General features: G+C 43.7%; 1 protein-coding gene across 1 annotated transcript; it reads left to right on the forward strand.

The window, feature by feature from the left end:
- The first annotated feature begins 1,722 nt into the window (after positions 1 to 1,722).
- deltaCOP (coatomer subunit delta) lies at positions 1,723 to 23,183 on the forward strand. The gene is made up of 12 exons (XM_075692481.1): positions 1,723 to 1,806; positions 1,919 to 2,026; positions 2,582 to 2,621; positions 3,210 to 3,400; positions 5,502 to 5,714; positions 7,993 to 8,302; positions 9,425 to 9,506; positions 13,854 to 14,019; positions 14,869 to 15,016; positions 19,115 to 19,226; positions 21,044 to 21,251; positions 22,909 to 23,183. Exons 2-12 carry the CDS (start codon positions 2,024 to 2,026, stop codon positions 22,996 to 22,998), a joined length of 1,563 nt encoding a protein of 520 aa, XP_075548596.1. The 5' UTR covers positions 1,723 to 1,806; positions 1,919 to 2,023; the 3' UTR covers positions 22,999 to 23,183.
- The last annotated feature ends 728 nt before the right edge of the window (positions 23,184 to 23,911 follow it).

A 23,911-nucleotide genomic window follows, 5' to 3' on the forward strand; every position in this document is an offset into this window, starting at 1 on the left:
TTTTTGTAACTTGTTTGGGCAGTAACTAGCATATGTAGTGCGGTCCCGTACAAAGGGTTGGAAGCCAGAGACCGCATTATTTTATGTGTTAACTGGTCGCTCGGATGATCCCGTTCTGTTCTCGCAAATTTGCCCGGAGGCTCAAGGTCACTGGAAAGTCGCCGACAACGGGAGCTAAAAGCACTTCATGCTTAAAAACTAAAATAGCGCCAAATGCGTCCCTTCGCCTCTGCCTCCTTTCCTAGCATCTGCAGCAGCGCCTGTATGGTGTCCACAAGCAAGCTACGGACGCGAGAGCCGCGACTGAGCACGGCCGGGTTAAAGGCCGGGCTCGACTGGCGCGCGCTCGCTGCCGCGAGAGCTACGTCTTCGGCGCAAAAGCAAGTGGAAATTCAAAATGGCGCTTGCTCGACCTTCAAAAACAGTGTGTCACGTTTAAAACCTGTGGTTTCGAAGCGCCGTCTTGCTTACCCGTATGCCCATTGTCAGTGCAATGGGATCATGCAATACGTACATGTTTTTGCAGAAGGACGTTTTAAGTCAAACGGAAGCGTTTAAAGATGCTTTTGAATGTCACGGAGAGCAGCATACGAAAAGCCTGGCACCAGCGAAGACACTGCTCCAGGAGAGCGGGCCCGGTCTCTACTACGGCCCCTACTGCTTCCCCGGGAAAATCAGTGGTTATTTTGAAGGTAGAGCACAGTCAGGCGCGAGAAAGTCATAATCCGGCACGCCTGCATGACTCAGCACGAACGCCGCAGGCTCGAGAAAGTTTTCATTCTTGACGTCCGACGTACCTTCAGACACAGCGTTTCTTCCCGCGGTGCACTGTAGATTGGAGGAGTGAGAGCTTTCTATCGGGAGTGATTCATGGTAATGAGCAATCGACGAACAGCCGGCGTCTAGGGGCTACAATGTGGTACGTGTATGACGTCATAAACCGCGGCGAAATAGACGGCCGGGGCCTACGAGAGAGAGAGCGAAATTGTGGGCTTCCTGCTGCACACAGGGAAATGACACTTAGTTCGCGTGTTCATTATAGAATTATCTACAGATCCCGAACGTTTTCTTACTGTGTTCGAAAAGTGTGTTCCTGTTGCCATGTGGTTCCGATTTCAAATGCTCGAAACTTATTTGGTTTTACCATGGGAAGGGCTTCGTGAGACCCGTAATGCTAAGAAAGGGTGAGTAAAGTCCACTGCGTGACAGACAAGCCCGCAGAGATATTGAAATTCGTAAACGGCTACCAGGTGTGGCTTATAAGGCCGCATCAGTGGAGTTTGATAAAAAAAATCACGGTCACTTTAGCACAGCTGAGCATCGTTGCGGTACAGTGGTACAGTCACAGTGCCAACCACTGTGGCAGCACATTTCTCTTTTTTTCACTCTCATTTAAGAACTTTGATTCTGATTCTGAACGGCCTTTCTCAGCTTTTCTGGCTTTTCTATCATATCATGAACGTCTCTGTCTTTCTTCTGTCAGCACCAACGTTTTTTAGATTCCTTTAAACTTTGGTCAGCACCATGGTCAGCACCGTATCACACACCATAGTTTAAGTCTAACGCGCTTTAAGCCATCAATTTAAGCTCTATTCGCCAATAGAAGCAAACAAAAAACAACAACCGATAATCGACTATAGGAAACAAGCGCGCGATCTATTGTCAGCTTCTACCATAATTTTATCGGAGTACAACGTCATAAAGCGACGCTCGTCTAGCAACCCTCATCCGTAAGATCAATTTCCGGATCCGGAACCATCGCTCGCTCTGCAAACGTGTAATATTTGGGGTTGGCTGCTAATGCAGGTGATGTTTCTTTGCCAGTATACTTACAATGAGAATTTTATAACTTGTAAAATGAATCAAGTGAAGTGTCAGAGGGGTTCTTTATATTGTTTGCTTGTTTTCATCTACGCAGCGTACCTCCAGAAGGGAGCTTTGAAGTAGACATCCTTCGAAGCTCACAGGAAAGGGCCGGTGTCAGTGATTACATACGCAGCACCGCCATAAAAAATCGCTCAAAATGGTAAGTTAGTGCTCGTAAGTACTTAATATACCAACCCAGTATCGTAGGTATTAGGTTATTGTTCAATAGTTGCATGTCGGCGGTACTGATCGTGACCTTAGATGTGTACGCCGAGTTTCGAGTTGCGTGCAGTTGCGGTTCAATTACTTTCTGATTGAATAGGTATTTAATTGGAAGACTTTAAGGTGAAACTGTGACGGTTTCTTCCGTTGTGGGAAAAGTTACCACCGCTCTCGTCACTTTCGGGCAGGCTCCGCGTCTTTGGCCGCAGGTCGACACCAACTGTCAGCCAGAGGAAGATTGGACTGAATAAGAAGGGGGAAAAAATGTGTTCAGGATTGTTCGGTATTCATCCGGGTCCGGATTGCAGGGTCTCAGTGTTGGAATTCGTTCGCGCGAGAAATTATAAATTCTTACACCTGACGGCTGTAACGTGATAGCGATATGCTTTCAATCGACGAACAAATTTATGACAGCTGCGCACTGAATGCGCTTACCAGAGGCAGCGCCCTTTTTCTAATCTGCAGTGAACTTAGTTCTCACTTGCATTTTCAGGTGCTCCTGGCAGCCGCCGTGATGACTAAAGCCGGGAAGGGTAAGTTTTTTCGAGTTATAACCACTCGTTGCAGTGCATACTATTAATATCGCTTCACGTTTTGAACAGTCCTTTTGATCTTGAAACTTGTGATGTGTTCAAACGGCAGCAGTATAAATGATTTTAGTGCACGTCTTTTAACCTAATCTTATTGTTACAACAAATATAAATTCTGTATGCAGTATTAAAATTCTGCAGTTTTACGTGCCAAAAGCACAATTTCTTCATGAGGCACGCCGCAGTCAGGGAATCGGGATTAAATTTGACCACCTAGGGTTCTTTTAACGTGCACCCAATGCACGGTACACAAGCGTGTTGCATTTTACTCCCATCGAAATGCGGCTGCCGTGGCCAGGATTCGATTCCACACCCTCGGGCTTAGTAACACAACACCACTTCGCCACCACAGCCGGTGTATGAAGTATTGTGATCATCTTGGACCACGCTACAGCAAGCAGCAAAGTGCATTGTCAGTAAGTTTCAGGAAAGTTTGTTTTCAATGAGAGCCAGACAAATTAATGAAATGTCTTTGCTATGGAGAAGCGAAAGAAACACCATTCCTGGTGCTGTCACCATCATTTCTTGCAGTCATTGTGTCTCGGCAGTTCGTGGAAATGAGTCGCGCTCGGGTGGAGGGCCTTCTTCTAGCATTCCCCAAGCTGCTGGGTGCCGGAAGGCAGCACACCTTTGTGGAGACTGAGAGTGTGCGCTACGTATACCAGCCACATGACAAGCTCTATGTGCTGCTGTTGACCACACGTGCCAGCAACATCCTCGAGGTGACTATGCTAAAAAATACATGTGGCTAATTTGCTTTTCTTTGCTGTGTTATCCGACAGCTAGTGAGAGCTAGGGTTTGATGACAGCCGAGATGGTGCAAAAGCTTGGACAAAACATGCCTTAGCCTCTAACAATTTCGTGTTTAATATTTGCAAAACTGATTGCTGTGGTTCATACATGGGGTTAACAAGCAATAGCTTTCTTGTGCACTGGTTTCCACTGATTTAAATAAGTGTTTATAAACGCACAGAAAGTGCCAGTGGCTTTGTCTTATGTATTGGTAGAGCATGGCACACTCAGTAATTTTAGCAGAAAATTTGTCGCTCTGGTGATATGCAACCATTGGTCTTCCCACGAATTAAAAAAAAATCATGGGGTTTTATATGCCAAAACTACTTTCTGATTATGAGGCACGCCATAGTGGAGGGCTCCGGAAATTTCGACCACCTGGGGTTCTTCAACGTGCACCTAAATCTAAGTACACGGGTGTTTTCGCATTTCGCCCCCATCGAAATACGGCCGCCATGGCTTCATTGATTCACTTAAAGCATCTGTTTCTGTGCAAGCTCTTGCTTGTAGAGGTCTGGATTCCTAACATAATCTCTAGACTGCAGTCTGCACTTGTTGTATTGTCTGCAGTGGCCCATATAGACCAAATATAAAGAGTGTTCATTATAATACCTGCATCAGTTTGCAAAGTCTAAAACCTATGTGTAAGAAATTTGTGTTAATATGTGAAGTAACCACTGTTGTTTATACTTCTTTACTCTTAAAATATCACGTAGGGTCACCTGAACTGTTGGAGCAATGCTGAATTGGTGATAGGCTGCGCATGTTCTAACTCACCCTACTCCTTCCGATACAGTTGAGTGCCCCCTACAACGAATGCCTATACAACGAAATAACCTGTAAAATGAAGGATTAAGGGACTTGTATGACAAATAATTTCAGAAGCCCCAAGCACTTTGTTATCAAGCCGTTTCACTGTAATTGCTTGCTTTGAGAGCAAAGGTTCAAAGCCAGGCCCTAGCAAAGCTCTCGATAAGTTAACAGTGGACTGCTTCTTAACTATCTGGGAAAATAGCAACCAGTTAATAGTGCCCACCCAATGGCAATAGTTGGTGTGATGTCAGAAAATGTTATAATGGTGAGAATTGCCCTCGGCTACAGCAGTCACTACAATTGTACTGATAATTCACACAGGACTGTAAGGAATTTTTGAAAGTTCACTTTTAACTTCGGAAGGTGAACATTTGAGGCTCTACAGTAGAGCAAAAGAAAGAAGAATGTTCAGGCCTCAAGTTCATGCTTGCAGTTCTTCTTCTCATAGTAGTATGACTTAAAAGTATGTATGTACATAGTATGTAAAAGTAAATATGTACATAGTATGTATGACCTAAAAGTGGTAGGCATGTTGTAATGAATAGTGCTTCAAGAATAAGTGTTTACTTATTCTGTGCTATGCACTGTTACGGGTTGCATCGCCAGAAGATGGCTTTATGCACAGCAGATATACAAGGAAAGAAAAGAGGAAGATGACTGCTGGAAAAATGAGTAGCTATGATGTAGCAGCAGGTATTAACCAAACGGTTAGGTATTGTGTATCATGGGATTTTTTATGTCAGCGGTGATTATAAACATACTCTGAATGCCCATACCTTCAAGCAACTGCTTGGTGATGCCGTCTCCACAGCCTTTGGATGTGTCTTTCTATGACGGCACTGTTCCAAAGGCATTGTTGCAATATTGATTGATGCTTATCATCTACAGCATGTTCACTTTGCGTTCTCAAGTACATTTACGGAATGGAATGCAAAGGCGTGATGTCAGGGGGTTCCTTCCTCTATAGTAGAGCATTGTACTGGATCTTGCATCGCAAGGTATAGAAACACCACTGTTGCTATGTGTATCGTGCTTTAGAGTTGCCCAATGGCACATGGAATAAGTGAGAGAACACATAAAACTAAAGGGCAAGCAGCAATTTGTTTAGCTTGGTAATTACTAATTTCAGTATCTTCACTTGTCTCTGAGTGGTGGAGAACGTAACTCCTTCTCCCTGATCTTGTAATCACTTCCGTTGCTATTTCGGTGCGATGATAGGACCTGGAGACCCTGCGGCTGTTCTCCCGTGTGCTGCCTGAGTACTGCCGTGGCCTGGATGAACAAGAGGTGGCAGAGCAGGCATTCAACCTCATCTTTGCCTTTGATGAGATTGTGGCCCTAGGCTACAGGGAAAGCGTCAACCTGGCCCAGATCCGCACGTTTGTTGAAATGGACTCGCATGAGGAAAAGGTCTACCAGGCTGTCCGACAGGTGGGCAAAGTGATTCTCTTACCCGTATTGGACTTCATGTGAACTGAAAATTTTATATCATATAGGGCTTATTGGAATGCACTTCCTTCCTTCCCCTTACATTTACATTAAACGGCCCGTGAAACGGTTTGGACAAATTTTCTAGACGCGTAGGGTACAGCTAAAGTTAATCATTTGCACCGCAATTTCTGTGAAATGTCTCATATTAAGAGAGCTACGGACGATTACAAGTTACCCTCCTCCATAGTCATGCATTTCCTCCTCAACTCATTCGCCGAGTGATCGGGGCTAAGCTCCATCTTCACTGGCTCTGTGTCATGATGGCACATTGTGTCATCAACTTCCAGTTCTCTAGCAGCGCGCGCGCGAAGCCTCTCCAAACTCTCTGCCAGCTGCTTAGCAGCTGACCCCAAGCGAGAGCTATTGAAGCAGCGTGCGTTGCGAGCATTCTGTTGCAGCGCCGAACGCGTCTGGTATTCCGGTAACCACAGACAGGCTGGGCGTTTCGACAGAACGGTCGAGGCATAAACTCAAGCTGATGAAGGAACTTTGCATAGACATATGTGAGCTGCCTGAGCGGTCTTTACGGTCCAGCCACCCCTTGGTACAGAGCCAGCCAAACAAAGAGCTAATACTGCTCAAATCAAGTGTAAAACATTTTAAACATTTACAAAAACGTGTTAACGATTACACTCTTGTGAAAAATTAACACCAGCAGCAAAGAAGAAAGTTTGTTACTGCTGTTGTGTGTGGTTGGGCTCTGTGCCACCAGGTGGCTCCACCGTGCAGACCATTCACATTTGCGCTTCTGCTCATCCTGTAAAATGACGACACAGTCAAACGGCCAGGCCCCGTCCCCTTGCGCTTGCATTTACCCTAATACCGGACTTGCGAAATGCTATTGCGTTAGTAATCTTCCGTTATAAAATGATGGCCGCAAATGCGCAAATCCTGACGCCGATTGGATAGTGGCGGTACGATGCGCTGCAGCCAGTCCATTCGTCTGCTGCCTTGCAGAGGGACACGATGTTGCAGCTTGACATATTGCCACTCACTACGTTTGCAGTCCACAACGCAACAAAGTCTAATCATTGTGCTCGCGAAAAGACTGAGACCGACTCTGACCGTGAAGCTCTTGTCAAAATGGAGCGTGTTGTAACACAAGCAGACGACGCTTGCTGTGTGATAATATTTGGGGTTTTACGTGCCAAAACCACTTTCTGATTATGAGGCACGCCGTAGTGGAGGACTCCGGAAATTTTGACCACCTGGGGTTCTTTAACGTGCACCTAAATCTAAGCACACGGGTGTTTTCGCATTTCGCCCCCATCGAAATGCGGCCGCCGTGGCCGGGATTCGATCCCGCGACCTCGTGCTCAGCAGCCCAACACCATAGCCACTGAGCAACCACGGCGGGTCGCTTGCTGTGTGCCGGAAGTGCTCAAGTGTAGTGAGAAATTGTTCTGGTGCATTCTCTTTCTATTACTTTCTTTTATAGAAACAAATTAACTAACATTCCAACTATTACAAACATCATTTGTTCACCATAAAGGTGGAAAAATTATCGATGACGTACCCTGGGCAGCCAATCGGATAGCTCACGCAACTGTCGTCAATTGGGTGATTTACGTCATATGGGTAGGAGCGGCTGAAAATTCCGCCGAGCAGTGTGCTGCGATCGGCAGCGATGTACATTTTTAAAACATTATAATAAGTTACACACTTTACGCAGAGCACTTAGATGCGTTAATTAATGATAAGAAGGACCTACTCTAACGACTAGGTGCCTTTGTGCAAAATCGTAATAATCGTTTCAGGGTCCCTTTAAGTAATCTGTGTAAAGAGAGATTTAATCATGTGGGGAGCTAAATTGTATTAGCGTCTCTGAAAGATTTCTAGAAGTGAACTGAAAATGAGTCTTGCAACTCATTTAGCTACCAACAAATGGGGACGTACTCTACATTGCTTACGATGCTTCCTTAGTATTGTGTCTGTACCATTTGAACATGCAAGTGATGGAAATTTTGTACATGGCTTCTTGATGCGACGTTTAGACCTGATCATTAATGGGGTACTGCTGCATGCAGGTTCAGGAGGCAGGTCGTTAGGAGGGAATGTGATATTTCTGCTTGCACCTGTAAGGAAAAGCACTGTAGCAGTGCTGCTGATAATGAAAGGCATACTTAATGCAATTTAACCAAATTACTGCTTTGCAAAATCAGTACTGCTGGTCAAATTGCTCCTTTCAGAGCTGAATGCATTGTGCCATCCTGTGCAGACGCAAGAGCGCGAGGCCAAACTGAAGATGAAAGAGAAGGCCAAGGAGCTGCAGAGGGCACGGCAGGAGGCACGCAAAGGAGGTGGTGCACGGCCTGGTGGTTTCAGCACAGGCTTTGGCTCGGGCTCGGGCTTCACACCTACAGCCGTGTCGCCAGACACGCTCAGTGAGCCGTCATCGCCTAAACCCTCCACATACCTACAGCCTAGTCGCCCAACGGGCGGCAGTGGGCCTAACAAGGCACTCAAGCTGGGCAGCAAGCACCGAGAATGGGACACTTTTGCCGATCAGCTCAAGCAGGAGGGTGAAAGTGAGTGAACATAGGATAATACTTAATTCATACCCTAAGGGTCCCATCCTGGGGCATTAAGTGAGTGAACATAGGATAATACTTGATTCATACCCTAAGCGTCCCATCCTGAGACATTATCTGAGGGGCAGGCACAGGAAGAGCGAAGTTGTTGATGACATTTTTACAAGGATGAGCCAGCACACTTGATCTACGGCATTGTGCTGCTGAGTTCGGAGGTCTAGGTTCGATCCCAGCTGCAGAGCCACATTTCGATAGAGGCAAAAGGCAAAAATGGTTGTGTACTTCGATTCAGGTCCATGTTAAATAACCAGTGGTCATAATTAATCATTATTAATATTACTATGGCATCCCTCATAATCATATCATGGTTCTGGCAGGTGGGACCTTAGAATTCTATTTTAATTCCATTTTACCATACTCGGTGGCTGACATGAAGTGCACACCAGATTGATAATCAGTCCAGTTTGTTTCACAAAGCTATTCCAGTCTTGTGCAATTCTGCGGAAAAAAAAATGATTGTTAAAACATAGCGGTGTGGGCTTTTGGCAGGATCATAATGTTCGGATGGCCTGTGAACGTCTGCTAGTTTAATAAGCTGGCGTCATGTTATATGGAATGAAAAGACTTGTGATAGAGACCAAGTTGGAAATTCAAGAAACAAGTGTGTGCTGAGTGACTTCCTCACTGAACATTTCGTCTCAAATGTTTTTACGATAACGTAAATGCTGAGCCACTATGGCCTTTTGTAGGCAAAGCTAAATGTTCACTATCATATTAGTTATGTGGATGCATATGCAGAACATATGTGGATTTCGTTCGGATTAATGTGTTTAACGAATTTGAAGCTTATTGTGTCAGCAGGGTTAATATAATTAGTATGTAGCTGTAGGTATGCGATCCTAGTCCGTTTCTGGCAGGCATGGTGCACCACTAATTTGAACAGTCGCTCTTGGCTAGGCTGTGTACTAAGTCATTATTGGATTCCAGCATGATGTTTATGCACCCTGCTTACCCTCCAGCCTTGATCTATCGTGTCCTTGCTGTGTGAGCAACAGTTGTACGGGTTTTTTGTTTGTTGATACCTGTTTTTCCTGAATATTTGCTTTTTTCTTGCGACAGCCATCTCAAGTGCAACATCTGCCAAATCCCCGTCTTCTTCAGCAGCTGCCCGAAACATTCCACAGCCGGCTACAACTGAAGCGTGAGCACCAACTTTTTTTCATTGAGCATTGGACATAAGTGCGGAAGAGGTTTCCATATCCATAATTTATTATGCACTGAAATATAAAGTAATTCCAGTGGCTGAAGAGCCATCTGAACTTTTGATGCTTATTGCTTTTGATGATTAGGAACAGTAAACTAAGCAGCTGTTTTTTCACAGACTGAGGGCTCTTTGAGCATACAGGATCATGCATTATCATATAAAGTTTAGAATGGCAACCTTGTTGGCCAGTCAATGCCTGTTTATACCTTCACTGGTGCAGTGTCCAACGTAAACCTGCATGCCACATACATTCTCAATTTCAACTTAAGTAGTCAATAAATATATCAGAGTTTGTTCGTGCTCATCATTAAGGTATTAGGGCTGAAAATGAACAAACTAATCTCATTTATATTTAATAGAATGCCTCTACCTGCGTGTTGTTCGCATTAAAATCCACTTCTATTATTTAGAGTTGTAACAGGCATTGCGCATTTGGTGCGCTTCAAACGAGCAAGAATAGCACAGTTTGGGGAACTAGAGCATGCCCATACCATGGCCAAGGACATGCCCAATTAAACCGAAGCAACAGGGAAGACATCCACAGGTTTCTTCTAACATGCACGATTCCTATTGCATAACTGTGCCGTGGAACATTTACATTGGTTTATCCGCCACAGAGCATTGTAGCAAAAGGCCGAAAACAGGAAACAAAGAACCAACAATATTGGCTATATCCGTGGCTCTGGCCGACGCCGCTCTGTTGAATCGACCTTCCGTGCAATGGAACGAGCCTGTCATTCTTTTGTTTCATTTGGTGCAGGCTTGGCACAATTAAAATGTTGTTTGGAGGAAGATGGTGCAAAAGGCCACTCTTGGTGCACTTTGGCATTGCTTTTCCACTACTGTAATTCCCTTTTTTAAAGACGGACATATTGCACCATGTAGCTAGTATAAAGCTTACCTTTATGTCATCATCTGATAGTTCAGGAGAGCGAAATCCTCGGGAACATTTTTCTCTCACCATGTTTTTATTGAATTTTGAGTTCAGTACATCTCTGTTCATTACAGAAGGCACAGACCATGTGGCAATCCAATTGTTCTAGTATTCATTAAACTGGCAGATAAGGAAAACGAACAGGGGTGTGGAAGTAGTAGTTCTTGAAAATAACGCTAGCAGCGAACCGAAAATTTAATGTTTTTCTCATTGTTTGTGGATAATGTGCAGCCTTCACACTATTAATATCAAATAATTTTCACATCTTGGTATTTGCAGCATTAGAAATTTTTGTCATTACATTGCACATTATAAAGGATGCTGGAAGGGGCATTAGGAACAATAAACTAAAAAGCAGTTTTTTCACAAACTGAGGACTCTTTGAGCAACCTTGTTGGCCAGTCAATGCCTGTGTATACCATCACTGCCAAATAAGAAATGTGTGTAGTCTGTGGCAACGGCAGAGCAAAGAAAAAGAAAATGTAATAATTATAATAATAATAAATATGCTTTTCCTCTAGTTCAAGTAGTTGTGACAGATGGTGTGCTATTAAAGTATTGTGCAATTAAACATATTCATATTTAATCCAATAAGAGCACAAAAGTGCTGAGTGTATAAATAGTAGCAAACGCTACCTACTGCCGAATGGTGTGGCTAAACATTTTATTGCAACTGGTCATGTTTAGCTAGACAAGTCTGGCTGTATGAGTCATGCAGTCCACTGTGGATGGGATGAAAGTTATTGCATTTTAGCTTCAACTTCATGTTTGATCGTTTACACTCTATGATGAAAAGTATTCAGATGCATACTACAGTCAAATCTCAATATAATGGATCATGCGGGACCGCCGAACATCGTTCATTATTTTGAAATATTGTTGTAATGAAAAACTTGCGGTTATAAGCCAGTGGACAAACCTAGGAATGAAAATGACGTACCTTGGCAGTAGACGCGTGTGCAGACAAGCATACTCTCAAATAAAAATGTTTCACTCACTTCAAAGCTGCTTTATTTGAAGAGAGCAGTGATTTTCTTCTGATGTGGGCAGCACGCATGACCGATTAGGAATGCCTCTACATCTATCATTTTGCCGAGTGCCTCATCAGGTACATCATTGCATGGAGCGATGAAAGTGCAGACTTTGTTCATGTGACTAAAACATCAGTGTTCGACGGGATCTCATCTTCTGTGTTCGGTGACCCACAGTTGTCTTCCTTCATGTCATCATCTTCACTGGAGACGTTAACACAGTTAACAATCTCTTCGGTTGTCAGGTCCGCCACTATTAGTGCTGCGCTGTCACTCTCCACGTAGTCGTCGAAGGAAGAGACCGCGGGCGGCAGTTCCGCAACCTCAGTCCACAGGTCTGTTGGGTTGTTGTTGGTCACCTTTGTACAGGCGCTTTGACAAGCCCTGCTTTTCGCCAGCAGTTGCTAATGGTGAACGCCTTCAAATTCCACCTAGCTCCTATGAGCATTTCTGCTGCCTGACGAATATTGACTGCAGTCAGCTGCTTTAGGTGGAGGTTCATAATAAACTGCTGCATAAGGTGCTTACAAAATTCTGCTTTCACACTCTTTATAATGCCCTGGTCTAGGAGTTGCAGCAAGGACGTTATGTTTTGCGGCAGAAACTCCAAGCAAACATGCGTCAAGCGAACATTCACAATGTGAGCAGAGCAGTTGTCGACAACCAGTAGAATTCTTCGGTAATCCCTCCTCATTTGGTCGTGGAGTTTGATGAGCCGCTCGAAAAAGAGTTCTCTGGTCATCCAGGCTCGTAATCGTGCGGTAACGACATGACATTTTTTATGCAGCGAGGCTTCGCATACTTGTCGATGACGGGAGGTTTAATTTTCTTTGTGCCGGTTGCATTGCAGCAGAGCAGGACTGTCACGTGAAGATGCGACTTCGTCCCACCTTTGCACTGCTGCCCTTTGAAGTGCATCGTCCAGTATGGCAGGAGCTGATAAAAACATGTGGTCTCACCCGCGTTGAAAATGTCATCTTCAGAGTATGATTCAGCCACCTCTAGAAAACGATCATTGAGCCAGGAATCCGCGCCTTCTCTGTCAGCAGCCTTTTCCTCGCCCGAGACTACCTGCCAAGTTATTCCGTTCCTTTGGCGGAAACAAAAAAGCCAACTCGCACTGGCGTCGAACCCAGTTATTGAAAATGCACTGACAATTTCGCGGGCTTTTTCTTGGAGCATTGGGCCAAACATGGGAATGTTTTGTAGTCTGGCATCTTTGAACCACGTAGGAACAGCTTGGTCCATATTTTAAAAGTTTCCCAGTCGCAGCCGTTTCCTCGTAGGAGCGGGTTGCCATTCTCGGTGAAGCTTGACAATCTTGTCTCAGTCTTTCAAAATGATCGTGACAGTCCATGGGGCATTGCCACGCTGTCTGCACATGTTGATTTGCTTTTTCCCTGTGTCGATTTCCTGCAATACGCCCAATTTGTCCTGCAGCGAAAACTACTTTCGCTTCTTCTTGGCGCCATCGCTAGCTGCATTCATCGTTGGATCTCACGTGATCACCAAACCTTTGTCGTGAAGTTTGTGGTGAAGCAGTTGGCACTCGACATGATGATGATAGCTACTGCAACATGGTGATGATGATAGCTACTGCACTCGCGGTTTCTGTTTCACATGAGAGTTGCGACGCTGTTACTTTTAGCCAAATTCATAATACTGATGTTCCTCGGTTATAAAGGGGGCAATAAACTATGTGCGTTATTCCGAAATATGCACTGTATTGAAATTCGTAGTTCTGAAATATTTTTACATTTAAAATATAGGCAATCTGGCAGGGATCATTAAAATATTCGTAAATTTGAGAAATTCGTTAATGTGGGGTTCATAGTAACAAGATTTGATTGTATTCGAAATATATTTAGATGTTCGAATAGAGACTATTCTTCGAAAACCTAGTCGAGCAGCAACCACTCAATTTGAGGACCGAATCTATTAGGACTGTATTCAATTAATTATTACAAAATTTAGAATATTTGCACACCCTTAAAAACCTTCTAGCATTCCCTGTTTTCCCTTACCTAACTTTCAGTAATGTCATACGATTCAGTTAAGTCTTCATTTCACACTAACAGAACAAAGAGAAACCAAAAAAGAAATTTAGGGACTAACTTTTATCTAACTAGGACAGTGTTTAAAAGGACATAAGTAACCACAGCCCATCTTGGTTTGGCTGAATCCTTGGTAAAATGGGCCCAGGTGCATGCCACAGCCATCATTCTTTCCCAACTTACAGCAGTCTATATGTGGTTTCAGTGGCTTCATGGGTGTTGCCTTTTTAGGCAGCAGGTACATATCACTGCCTTGCCCATGCAGGGTGAGCCTCAACATAGAAGAAAAGGTCACCCTGACGGCGCTGCGTGATGGTGGCCTGCAAAACCTAGAAGTGCATGGGCTGGTGACACTCCGCATCACAGATGAGCAGTTTGGGCGCATCAAACTCATCTTTGAGAACCATGATGACAAGGGCGTCCAAATACAGGTAATGATTGAATCTGTTGACGCTTATAACGAGTATAATAGGATATAAAGGAGGCAGTTGATATAACAGTCAGTAAAATCAGCACTTTTTTTCGTCGAAATTTCATTATACTGAAATTCAACATTTTTGCAAATGAATACAGTTGCCATCCGATTTTTCTTACACAGAAAGGGCTGTAAAGATTTACATATTATCGGGCAGTCAGAGAAAATTTTCATTTCGTTAAATTTGAGAGTTGGTGAACAATGATACGTTCTCATGCCGTGTCGACGATAACTTTGCCCACAGTGGGACGAGGCTGCCAGCGCACTGATATCCACACAGTCCAACCAACGCAGCATCAAAACCTTTCAGACTCCACAAAGAAAGCTTTGCTTTAAAAATGGCATGAAATCGAGGCAACCGGTGACAAGTTATTGTTCGCGACTGCCATGTTTGTTGTAGGTTTGCAGCATTGCACATGCTTCTCACGTACGAGAAATTAAGCAAGATCTGGTATGACGCTTAAAATTTCGGTGGTCGTTAAGGGGGCCCCTGTAACACTTTTGAACATAGTAACAAAACATTGCCAATCTGTCGGGGAGGCTGCTGTGAACAGGTGAGGCAAGTATTACTGCACTACATGCAGCAGGAAAATTAGTCTTGTGTCAAAAACTCAACAAAAATTGCCAGCCGGTTTATTGCAGTGTGGTGTTGTGGGTGGAGCTCATACTGAATCCTTAGGTTGTCACCGAGTATGGTTTCGTTGCTAGGGCAGGCGTGTCTGACTGGTAGTTCTTATGATGCTTCCCATTGAATGACGCTGTCAGCCAGAATGCTTGACTGCCAACTATGTCTCTATTGTCTCAGACGCACCCAAACATCGACAAGGAACTGTTTAAGAGCTCGCAACAGGTGAGCCTCAAGAACCCGACCAAGCCATTCCCCATCAACTCTGACGTGGGCGTGCTGAAGTGGCGCTTCCAGACCCAGGATGAGAAGATGGTGCCCCTTTCCAGTGCGTGCTGCCTCTGCTTTGCCTTGTTATTGTGATAGCAATTGTACGAACACTCGATGCATGTTTTTGGCATCGTAGTTGGCATTGTCATGCTGTCACGGTATAAACGCTCATCCACAGCCCGTGCAAGGACGGTTATAAGGTATCTAGATACGCAACAATGCATTTGACTGCAAAGGCGACGAAGCCAAGTGCGTTCATCGTCACGCTGCACTCGGTCGACTCTGCCCGAGCAAATGCAGCGTTCTGTCTTCTGCTGTTAGCATGAGCACTATGCGCATAAACATTAGCATTCCTGTTGAGCAGCTGTGTGCAAACCACACAGTAGTGCAAACACTGGTCTGAGCAGAACGAGCAGTAAACGTTAAGGTAAATCCATCTAATTCTTTCTTTGGCGCCTACGTGCGCCGATGGTTTTCCTACAGTCTCGTATCATGCACTATCGAGATGAAACGTCTGCTATGCTGTTGGCAGGGCTCCTCATCAAACCAGCCTTCTACAGCACCTTCAGCACAACTCTAAAGCTTGCCATCGCCTTCAACGCTTTGCCTTCAGGCAAAGCTGCCGAATTTCTTTTTTTCCGTGTTAAACTAGAACTTACTTGTAATGATGCTTACAGCAAGCAAATATCTGTCAGATTCGTTAGGTGAACTGTAGATTTGTCTATATAGAGGAACTTGACGCTCAAGAGTGAGAAGAATGAGGTTCTCTAAGCGTGACTTCTCACTCAACCTCAAGAGTGAGGTTGAGTGACAAGTCAAGCTTAGAGAGCCGATCATGGCAGTTCTTGGGTGAGCTCATTTCTTTCAAGTCAGGGCTTTAGTCACAACCTGTGTTGAGATAGAAAGGCCAAGTGCACTTGTTCTTGGCTTCAATGTCTTGTTCTTCAATACAGGCTGCAAAGCACTAGTCTAGTGCAGCTGCGTTTATTTGCACCTGGCAAACAAGTCAGTTCAGTTAACCATTTGCCAGTGGGTGAGGCTGGTAACCTGATACTTGCTGAGCTCAACTGAGTAGTGTTTAGTTAGCACCAAAGACAAATTTCAGTCTAGCAAGCAGACTAAGCCACTTTTGTCAATTTCTAAGCTGAAGTGTGCTGGTATTGGCCAATAAGGAAGAAAAAAAGAAAGCGAGATCCTAGACTCCATGCCATCATTTCTGGTGATGCCTTGTACAGGGTGCTGCATATTTCGCTATGTATGTTTGAAAAAGATGTTGCACTCACCGCTGTACTATTCTTGCTGAAATTTTGCAGGAGGATCGCATGTTGAAGTTCACGTCTTTCAGTCTAACACTTGCCTCAGTTGATTCCTGGTTTTTAAGGAAAAAGTGCAAATTTGTTTGAATTTCTGGGGATGCGAGCTGCTACCGCAATAGCACAAGCATAAAATTGTGTCAGCAGCAAGAACAGTGCAGCGGTGAGTGCAATACCTTTTTCCGAACATATGCAGCGAAATATGCAGCATTTTGTACAGTCACGTGCAATATGACACTGGTGCCTGTGGTCGGAGGGGCCCCAAGACTGTATGGCCGTGCAGACACGGGGTAAGTTCCGGACCAAAACACAGCTTCAATTAGTTGTATTTATTAAACTGCTATTTCGCATGTCAGAGTTGCCGCGCAGCCCTGGAGCCCCTTCGGCCACAAACAAGGGTGTTGCAAGTCATATTGCACACAACTGTACATCTGTCATCTTCCCATTTACCAGAAATGATGTTATACTTCTCAGTGTCATAAGATAAGAGTAAAGCTCTCCCGCATGACCGGGCAGCTGTCTGAGAGTTGAGAGTAACTGGCATGCACGGTGAATTAATGGTCCAACACACTTTGCATGAGGCTTTCAAAAGGTGGTAATTTGTGAACTGTCCTCTTGCTTAACCTAGCGATCCACTTATAATTGCACAAGCTGGCTTTGTGACATGCAGAAGAGGTTGATGAACTAAGCAGTTTTCATTAAAGAGCTGGGAGCATCCTGACCCTCTCTTCATTTATCCCGCCTCTAAAAGACATGTTTAAACCTTATCATCATTTTTTGTAGATACATAACCTGCTTGCAACAGGTCTTGTCTATAGCAGGGTCATTTCCTTGGCACCTTTCTGTCAAGGTACTTGATTTCAGTGCATATGAGCCTCACTTCCTATAGCGCTCTCAACTGTGTTTTGAGCAAAAGAACCGTGCGCACGACCGGTGAAGTGAGCGGCCACGGCTCTTGCCATCAACTTCACAGGGCGTCAGCGCCTTTGACAGTGGCACATGGAAATGAAGCACCGTCGTCCCTGATAAGTGAAAGGCTCGACGCACAATTGAGAGCGCTGCAATATGATAGTGCATGAGTGCAGTCAAGTGGTCTTATTTAATATTTTGCAGACTTTCTTTAAATGCCAGAAAAAATTGCCATGCAGCATGTGCGTTGCCCCAAAAAATCGGATTGGTCGTTTTGGAATGCCCTCTGCAACATAACAAAACACACTTGGCCCTAAAGGGAATATTAAAAATTTTGCATAATTTATCTTAGTTAATTAACCAATTTAGCACAATATTAAAAAAACCTAAGAAGTGCCACATGACGGCAAACCCATGTCATTGGTTCCATTCAGTTGTGGTTAACCACTTTTTTAAATCCTTGGTTTAAGTTATGTGAAACACCCTGTATAAGGTAAGTATTTTCATGTCGGATGCAATTTCGTTATAACTGTGTTTAACTGTATAGACTTACCTACGGTGGCGCATCAAGCAAATCTTTTTCTTTGAAGTTTACAATGCGTTTAGGTTATGTTTGTTTAATGCTAATTAGGTGTTCCCTTTAAGAATGGACTGTATTGTATGTTTGATTGGCTATGTCATGTGTATAGCTGATGAATAAAGTAAATAGTGCATGCGCCAATGCTCTGACTTCAGTCACAATCATCCTAAATGACGTTAAGACATACGATGTGTTCAGGTATATAAGCGTACGAGTGTTTTCGTGCAAGACAGCACAAAGCAAGCTTGTTTTGCTAGGTGGCAAATTGGCACAGTTAAAAACACTGTACTGCATTTACTTTAGTCTGCAGATGTGACTGCTTCTGAAAAGCTTGCTTCCAGTTTTATACACGTGCACATTATTTTTTGTTCTAATTAATAACGATACTCTACTTGCTTCTCAAGCAAGAAGCCGCCCTTTTGCTTTTTCTTTAAGTATGGTTGTTCTAGCTGACAGCCACATTCTTTATTTGTCAAAAGCTATGTCAGTAGCATCGAAGAATGAATGTAATGATTCTTTTGGTGCGATTCTCTTCCATTTGCTTTATCTACACTTCAGGCTGCCGTAGATTCTAGCAATAATGGACATGGGGCTACCACTCGGTCCAGTAATAGCAAAAACTGGATAAGCGATGGATGAGAATCATTGCATTATTCTGGCCTAACAGCCACACTAGTACTTCTCTGTCTCATAGTGTTTTCATTTATTGCGATAGCAATTTGTATGGACTCTCAAGGTGTGTTTGCGACACTGGAGCTGCTGTGCCGTCATGGTTGATGATGCATGCACAGCTTGTGCTTGAAGGGTTAGAAGGTCTTCAGAGTTGAGAGAGAGGCACGCTGTGCATTTCGGTGTTAAAAAGAGGGCAGCATTGTGCACGCAAACACTTGCGATCCTGCTTTGCAGCTTTGTGCATACGTCATCATGGTGCACATAGTGGTTTGAGAGGAGAGTAAACTTGAAGCCATAAAAGGGCATGGTTTTCCGTAGAATGCTTCTCGTGCACCATTGACACACATTGCTTCCAACGCTGCTAGCAGCACTCCTCACACCAGCATGGTGAGATGCCTGGTAGCTGCCGAGGTGTTGTTTACAGCTGCACAGCAGCGGCTACCTCAGTTGCTGCATTGCGCCAACATGTCGCTTTGCGTGTTGTTCGAACACTGACCAACGAGCTCGATTGCACCGTTGAACAATGCTATCGCTTTCGCCCGAAGGGCAAAACTGCCCATTTTTGTAATGTTTTAGATGGCATTCACATTTTTCATTGGTCATGAGCTGCAAGTCTAGTCTGGTATTCAGCTTCCCCATATTTCACTTCTGAGTCTGCCTTTTGAAAAATGCATGGGTGCAGTCAACTGCTGGGTGTCCGAAGCTGGTGGCAACAACTGCGATGTCAACATTGAATATGAGCTGGAGCAGGAGCAGTTGGAGCTGAACAACGTGGTCATCAGCATTCCGCTCAGGTAAGCAGTTTCCTTTAACCACTGTTAGTAGTTATGGCGCAGTCCTTTGCCCAGAACGTTTGAAATGCTGAAGATACTCGCATGCTGAGGTTTGATTTAGTGTATCTTGATTTTGAAAAAACTATAGGTGAGAGCTGTGTGAAACATTCTTGACGGAGTGTGCTCAGGTCCATGAATCCTTTGAAATTGAATATATCGTGCTTTGAAGGCCTTGAAAGTCGTGGATTTCTTTCTCGCTCTTCAAAACCCGTGAATTCTTTGGTAATAGAAAAAGAACTTCGGTATGCAACCCGCTTTTCAGTGCGGACGGGCTTGGTCCTGGCAGACTCTTCAGTAAAACAATGCTTCTAAAATTTAGAGCTAACACTAGAGTACATGCGTTTCGTTTGGTACGATTCGCACAAAGCTAGAAATCCCCACATTGGATGAGAGGAAAACAGGTGCTGGTTCACTTCCCACATCTGATGTTGCTTTCTTTCCAGCCTTGCCCAGTCGTTCATTTCGGTTCCCTTTGTGCCACCTGTCATTTTGCTTTCGGCCAGTCACAGTGCACGTTCAGGGCATGTCTTTTCATCATCATCATCAGCCTGTTTTATGTCCACTGCAGGACGAAGGCCTCTCCCTGCGATCTCCAGTTACCCCTGTCCTGCGCCAACAAATTCCAACTACAGTAGCGCCCGCGAATTTCCTAATTTCATCGCTCTACCCAGTCTTCTGCCGTCCTCGACTTCGTTTCTTTTCTCTTGTTACCCATTCTGTAACCCTAATGGTCCAACAATTATCTAACCGGCACATTGCATGACCTGCCCAGCTCAATTTTTTCTAAAACTCTTGATGTCAATTAGAATATTGTCTATACCCGTTTGCTCTCTGATCCATACCGCTCTCTTTCTGTGTCTTCACGTTATGCCTAGCAATCTTCTTTCTGTCACTCTTTGCACGGTTCTTAACTTGTTCTCAAGCTTCTTTGTCAGTCTCCAAGTCTCTGCCCCATATGTCAGCACTGGTAAAATGCACTGATTGTACACCTTCCTTTTCAATGATAATGGTAAGCTTCCAGTCAGGAGCTGAAAATGTCTGCTGTACGCAATTCAACCCATTTTTATTATTCTATGAATTTGCTTCTCATGATCAGGGTTCCCTGTGATTAATTGACCTAGGTAAACGTACTCCTTCACAGATTTTTTTCATGCCCCTTGTTGTATGACAGCTGCTGTAGCTAGCCAACACCCTTCCTTGGCACACAAAAAGCTTCATGACAGTCGACATGAGGGCTAAGCCATATTATGCTGTACCGTTAATGTAATGCATATGTTAGAAAAGAAGTGAAAAGCGCAGTAAATATGACATTGTGAGCCACGGTATTCCTGAAAATTCCTTGAAAGGGCCTTTTTGTTTGTAAGATGTTTGTCTTGCAAACCTGTACGAATGCTGCTTGAAGTTCAAATGCTGGAAAATATGCAGTTCTATGAAACAGCTATTATTTTGTCATTCAGGTTTATTAACACTAGTGTGAGTTACCATGAATGATAAAAAATTACCTTTAACACAGCTTTGTTAAGGTGTGTTGTCCAAAGTTGACCGAACCTCTATTGTCTATTCAAAGATCCACTAAACCAATCTGTAACTGTTAAAAGCATGTATTAACAAAGAATGGCTTATTTTTTTTTTAACATGCGCAGTCTTCTTTTCTGGGCCGTCTTCTAGGGTTGCAGCTTTAAAGTGCCCTGGCTGGGCTTGCCTTTCAAACTGTGAAGTTTTCAGAAAGACTTGCTGCTGTCTGAAACACGTGTGCTTTCCTATGGCAACCCCTGCAGTAGCCACGGGAGTGGATCAGTGGTGGTGAACGAGTGCGACGGCGACTACCACCACGACAGCAGGCGAGGTGTGCTCGAGTGGCAGCTGCCGTTGATTGACGCCTCCAACAAAGCGGGCAGCATGGAGTTCTCCGCACCTGGCCGCCCCAACGACTTCTACCCGGTTCAGGTCCAGTTTGTTTCCAAGACGCTCTACTGTGACATGCGGGTATGTATGTTCGGCCTTCCCCCGTTCATTGGCAGATTTGCAACTGCGCTTGCTTTCATTCTTGTACAATAAACCTTGACATAGTAAGCACTGATATAACGAGTTATTCAACATATTGAAGTAAGTTTATTAAAATCTATCTCGTCAATAGCAGTGTGTAATGAATACATACTTGCCAACTCATGTATTTTCTGTAAAGTTTATGAATTCAGGCTCAATCTATGATTTTATCGTTTCGTCGAGTTTTATGAAAAATAAATTCAGTTTATGAAAAGCTTTTGCTCATCAGTCTCCAATCATACCCTTGGAAGTCTTCTGTGAAAGGGTGGACAGATACTTGCTTGGAGCAAGCTTATTGTACAAGTTCTTGAAGCAGGTGACATTAGTAACAGCAGAGCCAGCAGATCTTAAAAAGAAGAAAATGCTGTTGCTTGTCAGACTTCACTGTTCCATGTTTTGTGCTGTTTGTGTATTACGTCTAAAGATAAATCATCATTAATTAAGTGCAGATATGTCCCACAAGAGGTGTGTGTTTGGGGCTGAACTTTAAAAAAACTTCTTGATTTATATATCTGCTTAAAAAACATAAGAATGCTCGTATACTTAGATTTAGATGCATGTTAAGGAACCTCGGGGCTGTGCTGCTCACAACGACCAGCCCTGTCAGTGTTAGGAGCGGCCAGTTTGTATGTTCAAACAACATTGCGCAGTTGTTTTTGACCTTCCATGTCATGATTTACAAGAAAGGTGCAGTAGTTGCCTGGTAACGTGGCTACCGATTCAGATAGAGGTACCGTTAATGGTTAGTACCTACAACAGCATTGGAACAGTGACAAAAATGAAACCTACTTTCTGTTTGACAGTGCAAATGGTGTCAAAAGAGGATGTGCAATCGCGTTGTCAGGCATTATAAGAAAGATATCTGGCTTATTGATTGCTGCTTATAATAGAAAAAAAAGCTAAAAGTCGGGACTGTCTAGCTAAATTCAGGAAGGTTGGCAACCCTAGTTGCAAACATGGTTTTGGTTTTGTGTCCGATTACACTGTGCCAGCAAATTTAGGACCAACTTTCTTGGTTTAAAAAAAAAAAGGAAGGAAGGCACATGTTAGAATTGGGTAAACTAATAATTCACTGTGAGCTACCATATGCACTTGAAGATTTTCCTTAAGGCAGGCCAAAAATAGGCACTTCCAGTGGAAGATTACATTTGTTCAACACATTAACTGTAGTGCCCTAAGCTTCTGCAAGAAAGATGTTGCCGCTAAAGGGGTCCCTAATGGGGTCAGGTAACCAGCTGACCATGCTGACCAGTCAAGTTTGAATTATCTGACAAAGACCAATTTTAGGATTGAAGTAACGAGTTTGGGACCATGTAAGTGTATGCGTGCCTGCTGGGACCCGATCAAAATAACCGAAAAATCGAGTTGTTTGAAAAGGCAGGCATGCAAAACACATACAGGTGCAAAGAAAAGGACATCTCTTATTGCAAAAAAGAAAACGCACTTCAGTTTGCAAGGGTTGTGTTATTGTTGTCTTTTTCGTTCCTCTTTCGTGTTGCGTGCTTGTTCAAACCACAAATCTTTGCAATGAAACATCGTATGGTGCAACCACACATCTTGCAGTTAACCTTAACACTTGTGTGCTTTCTCTCTGCAGGTTGTGAATGTGGTGTCAGTGGATGACGAGACACCTGTGAAGCACTCGCTCAACACATACCTCATAGTGGACAAGTATGAGGTCATTTGAAGGATGTATGTTTCACCATGAGGCAATGTTTGAGGGGAAACAAACCGTACATTTGCTACAGATCCTCGAGTATCAGCACCATGTACAAGAAGGCTACTGTTTTTTTTTTTTTTCTCTTTTGCATTGTCTACTAAATGAGTTAGTTAATGTGGCAAAAGAAATAAAAACTGTTTATTTTGAACATGCCTGTTTAGATAGTCTGGTCTTTCTTTCTGTGTGTGGCACAGTGATATGAACTTTTTTACATGTTATTGGTATAAAAGGGTATTGTCCAATTTAAGAACATAATTTATTTGTTCCAGTACCTTCACTGCTTTACAGAAGGAAGTGGTGGACAAAAGTATATATGCATACTGTTAATAACTACACACAGTAATTTTCAACAACAAATTTAATTGCAGAAGCGTTGAAAATGGTGACAACGGAGGTGGCAAACATTTTTATTCATTGGCGAACTTCAGTATGAATGAGTAAAAAAAATTCCTGTGGGAAATGGGACATCAACTTTCTGGCTGTGATCAGTACGAGATGACCCATAACTTAGTTCTTTTTTTTGTGTGTGGATTATAAAAACTTGAACAATGAAAAATTAATATATTTTATTGCTCAGAGAAAATTTCTTGGGTGTTGAAGTGTGTGAAACATAGTATTGAATGCCGGATGCAGTAGTGGGCTAGCTGTGTTGACGAGGGCCACTTCCTAAGTGTATTGTGAGGCGAGCATAACTAAGAAGCAAAGACCATGAGGCACAAAGGTTTTAAAAGGTGGAATTTTTCATGCCAAAAGCCATGTCAGGTAGGTGAGGCAGCTGGACAAACTGTCAGAGGAAAGCTGAATAAGCACCGCAAAGGATAGCGAATGGAGTTCTGAGGCTGGCAGGACTTCTTCCACGGCTAGGTTACTCGGACAGCAA

This window comes from Dermacentor variabilis, chromosome 5, assembly GCF_050947875.1.
Source record: "Dermacentor variabilis isolate Ectoservices chromosome 5, ASM5094787v1, whole genome shotgun sequence".
Classification (NCBI taxonomy): Eukaryota; Metazoa; Arthropoda; class Arachnida; order Ixodida; family Ixodidae; genus Dermacentor; species Dermacentor variabilis.

Coding starts and splice junctions, on each gene's coding strand:
- deltaCOP (XM_075692481.1), top strand. Junction 15,017..19,114: donor GAAGATGGTGCCCCTTTCCA/GTGCGTGCTGCC, acceptor GCATGGGTGCAG/TCAACTGCTGGGTGTCCGAA. Junction 21,252..22,908: donor CGCTCTACTGTGACATGCGG/GTATGTATGTTC, acceptor TTCTCTCTGCAG/GTTGTGAATGTGGTGTCAGT.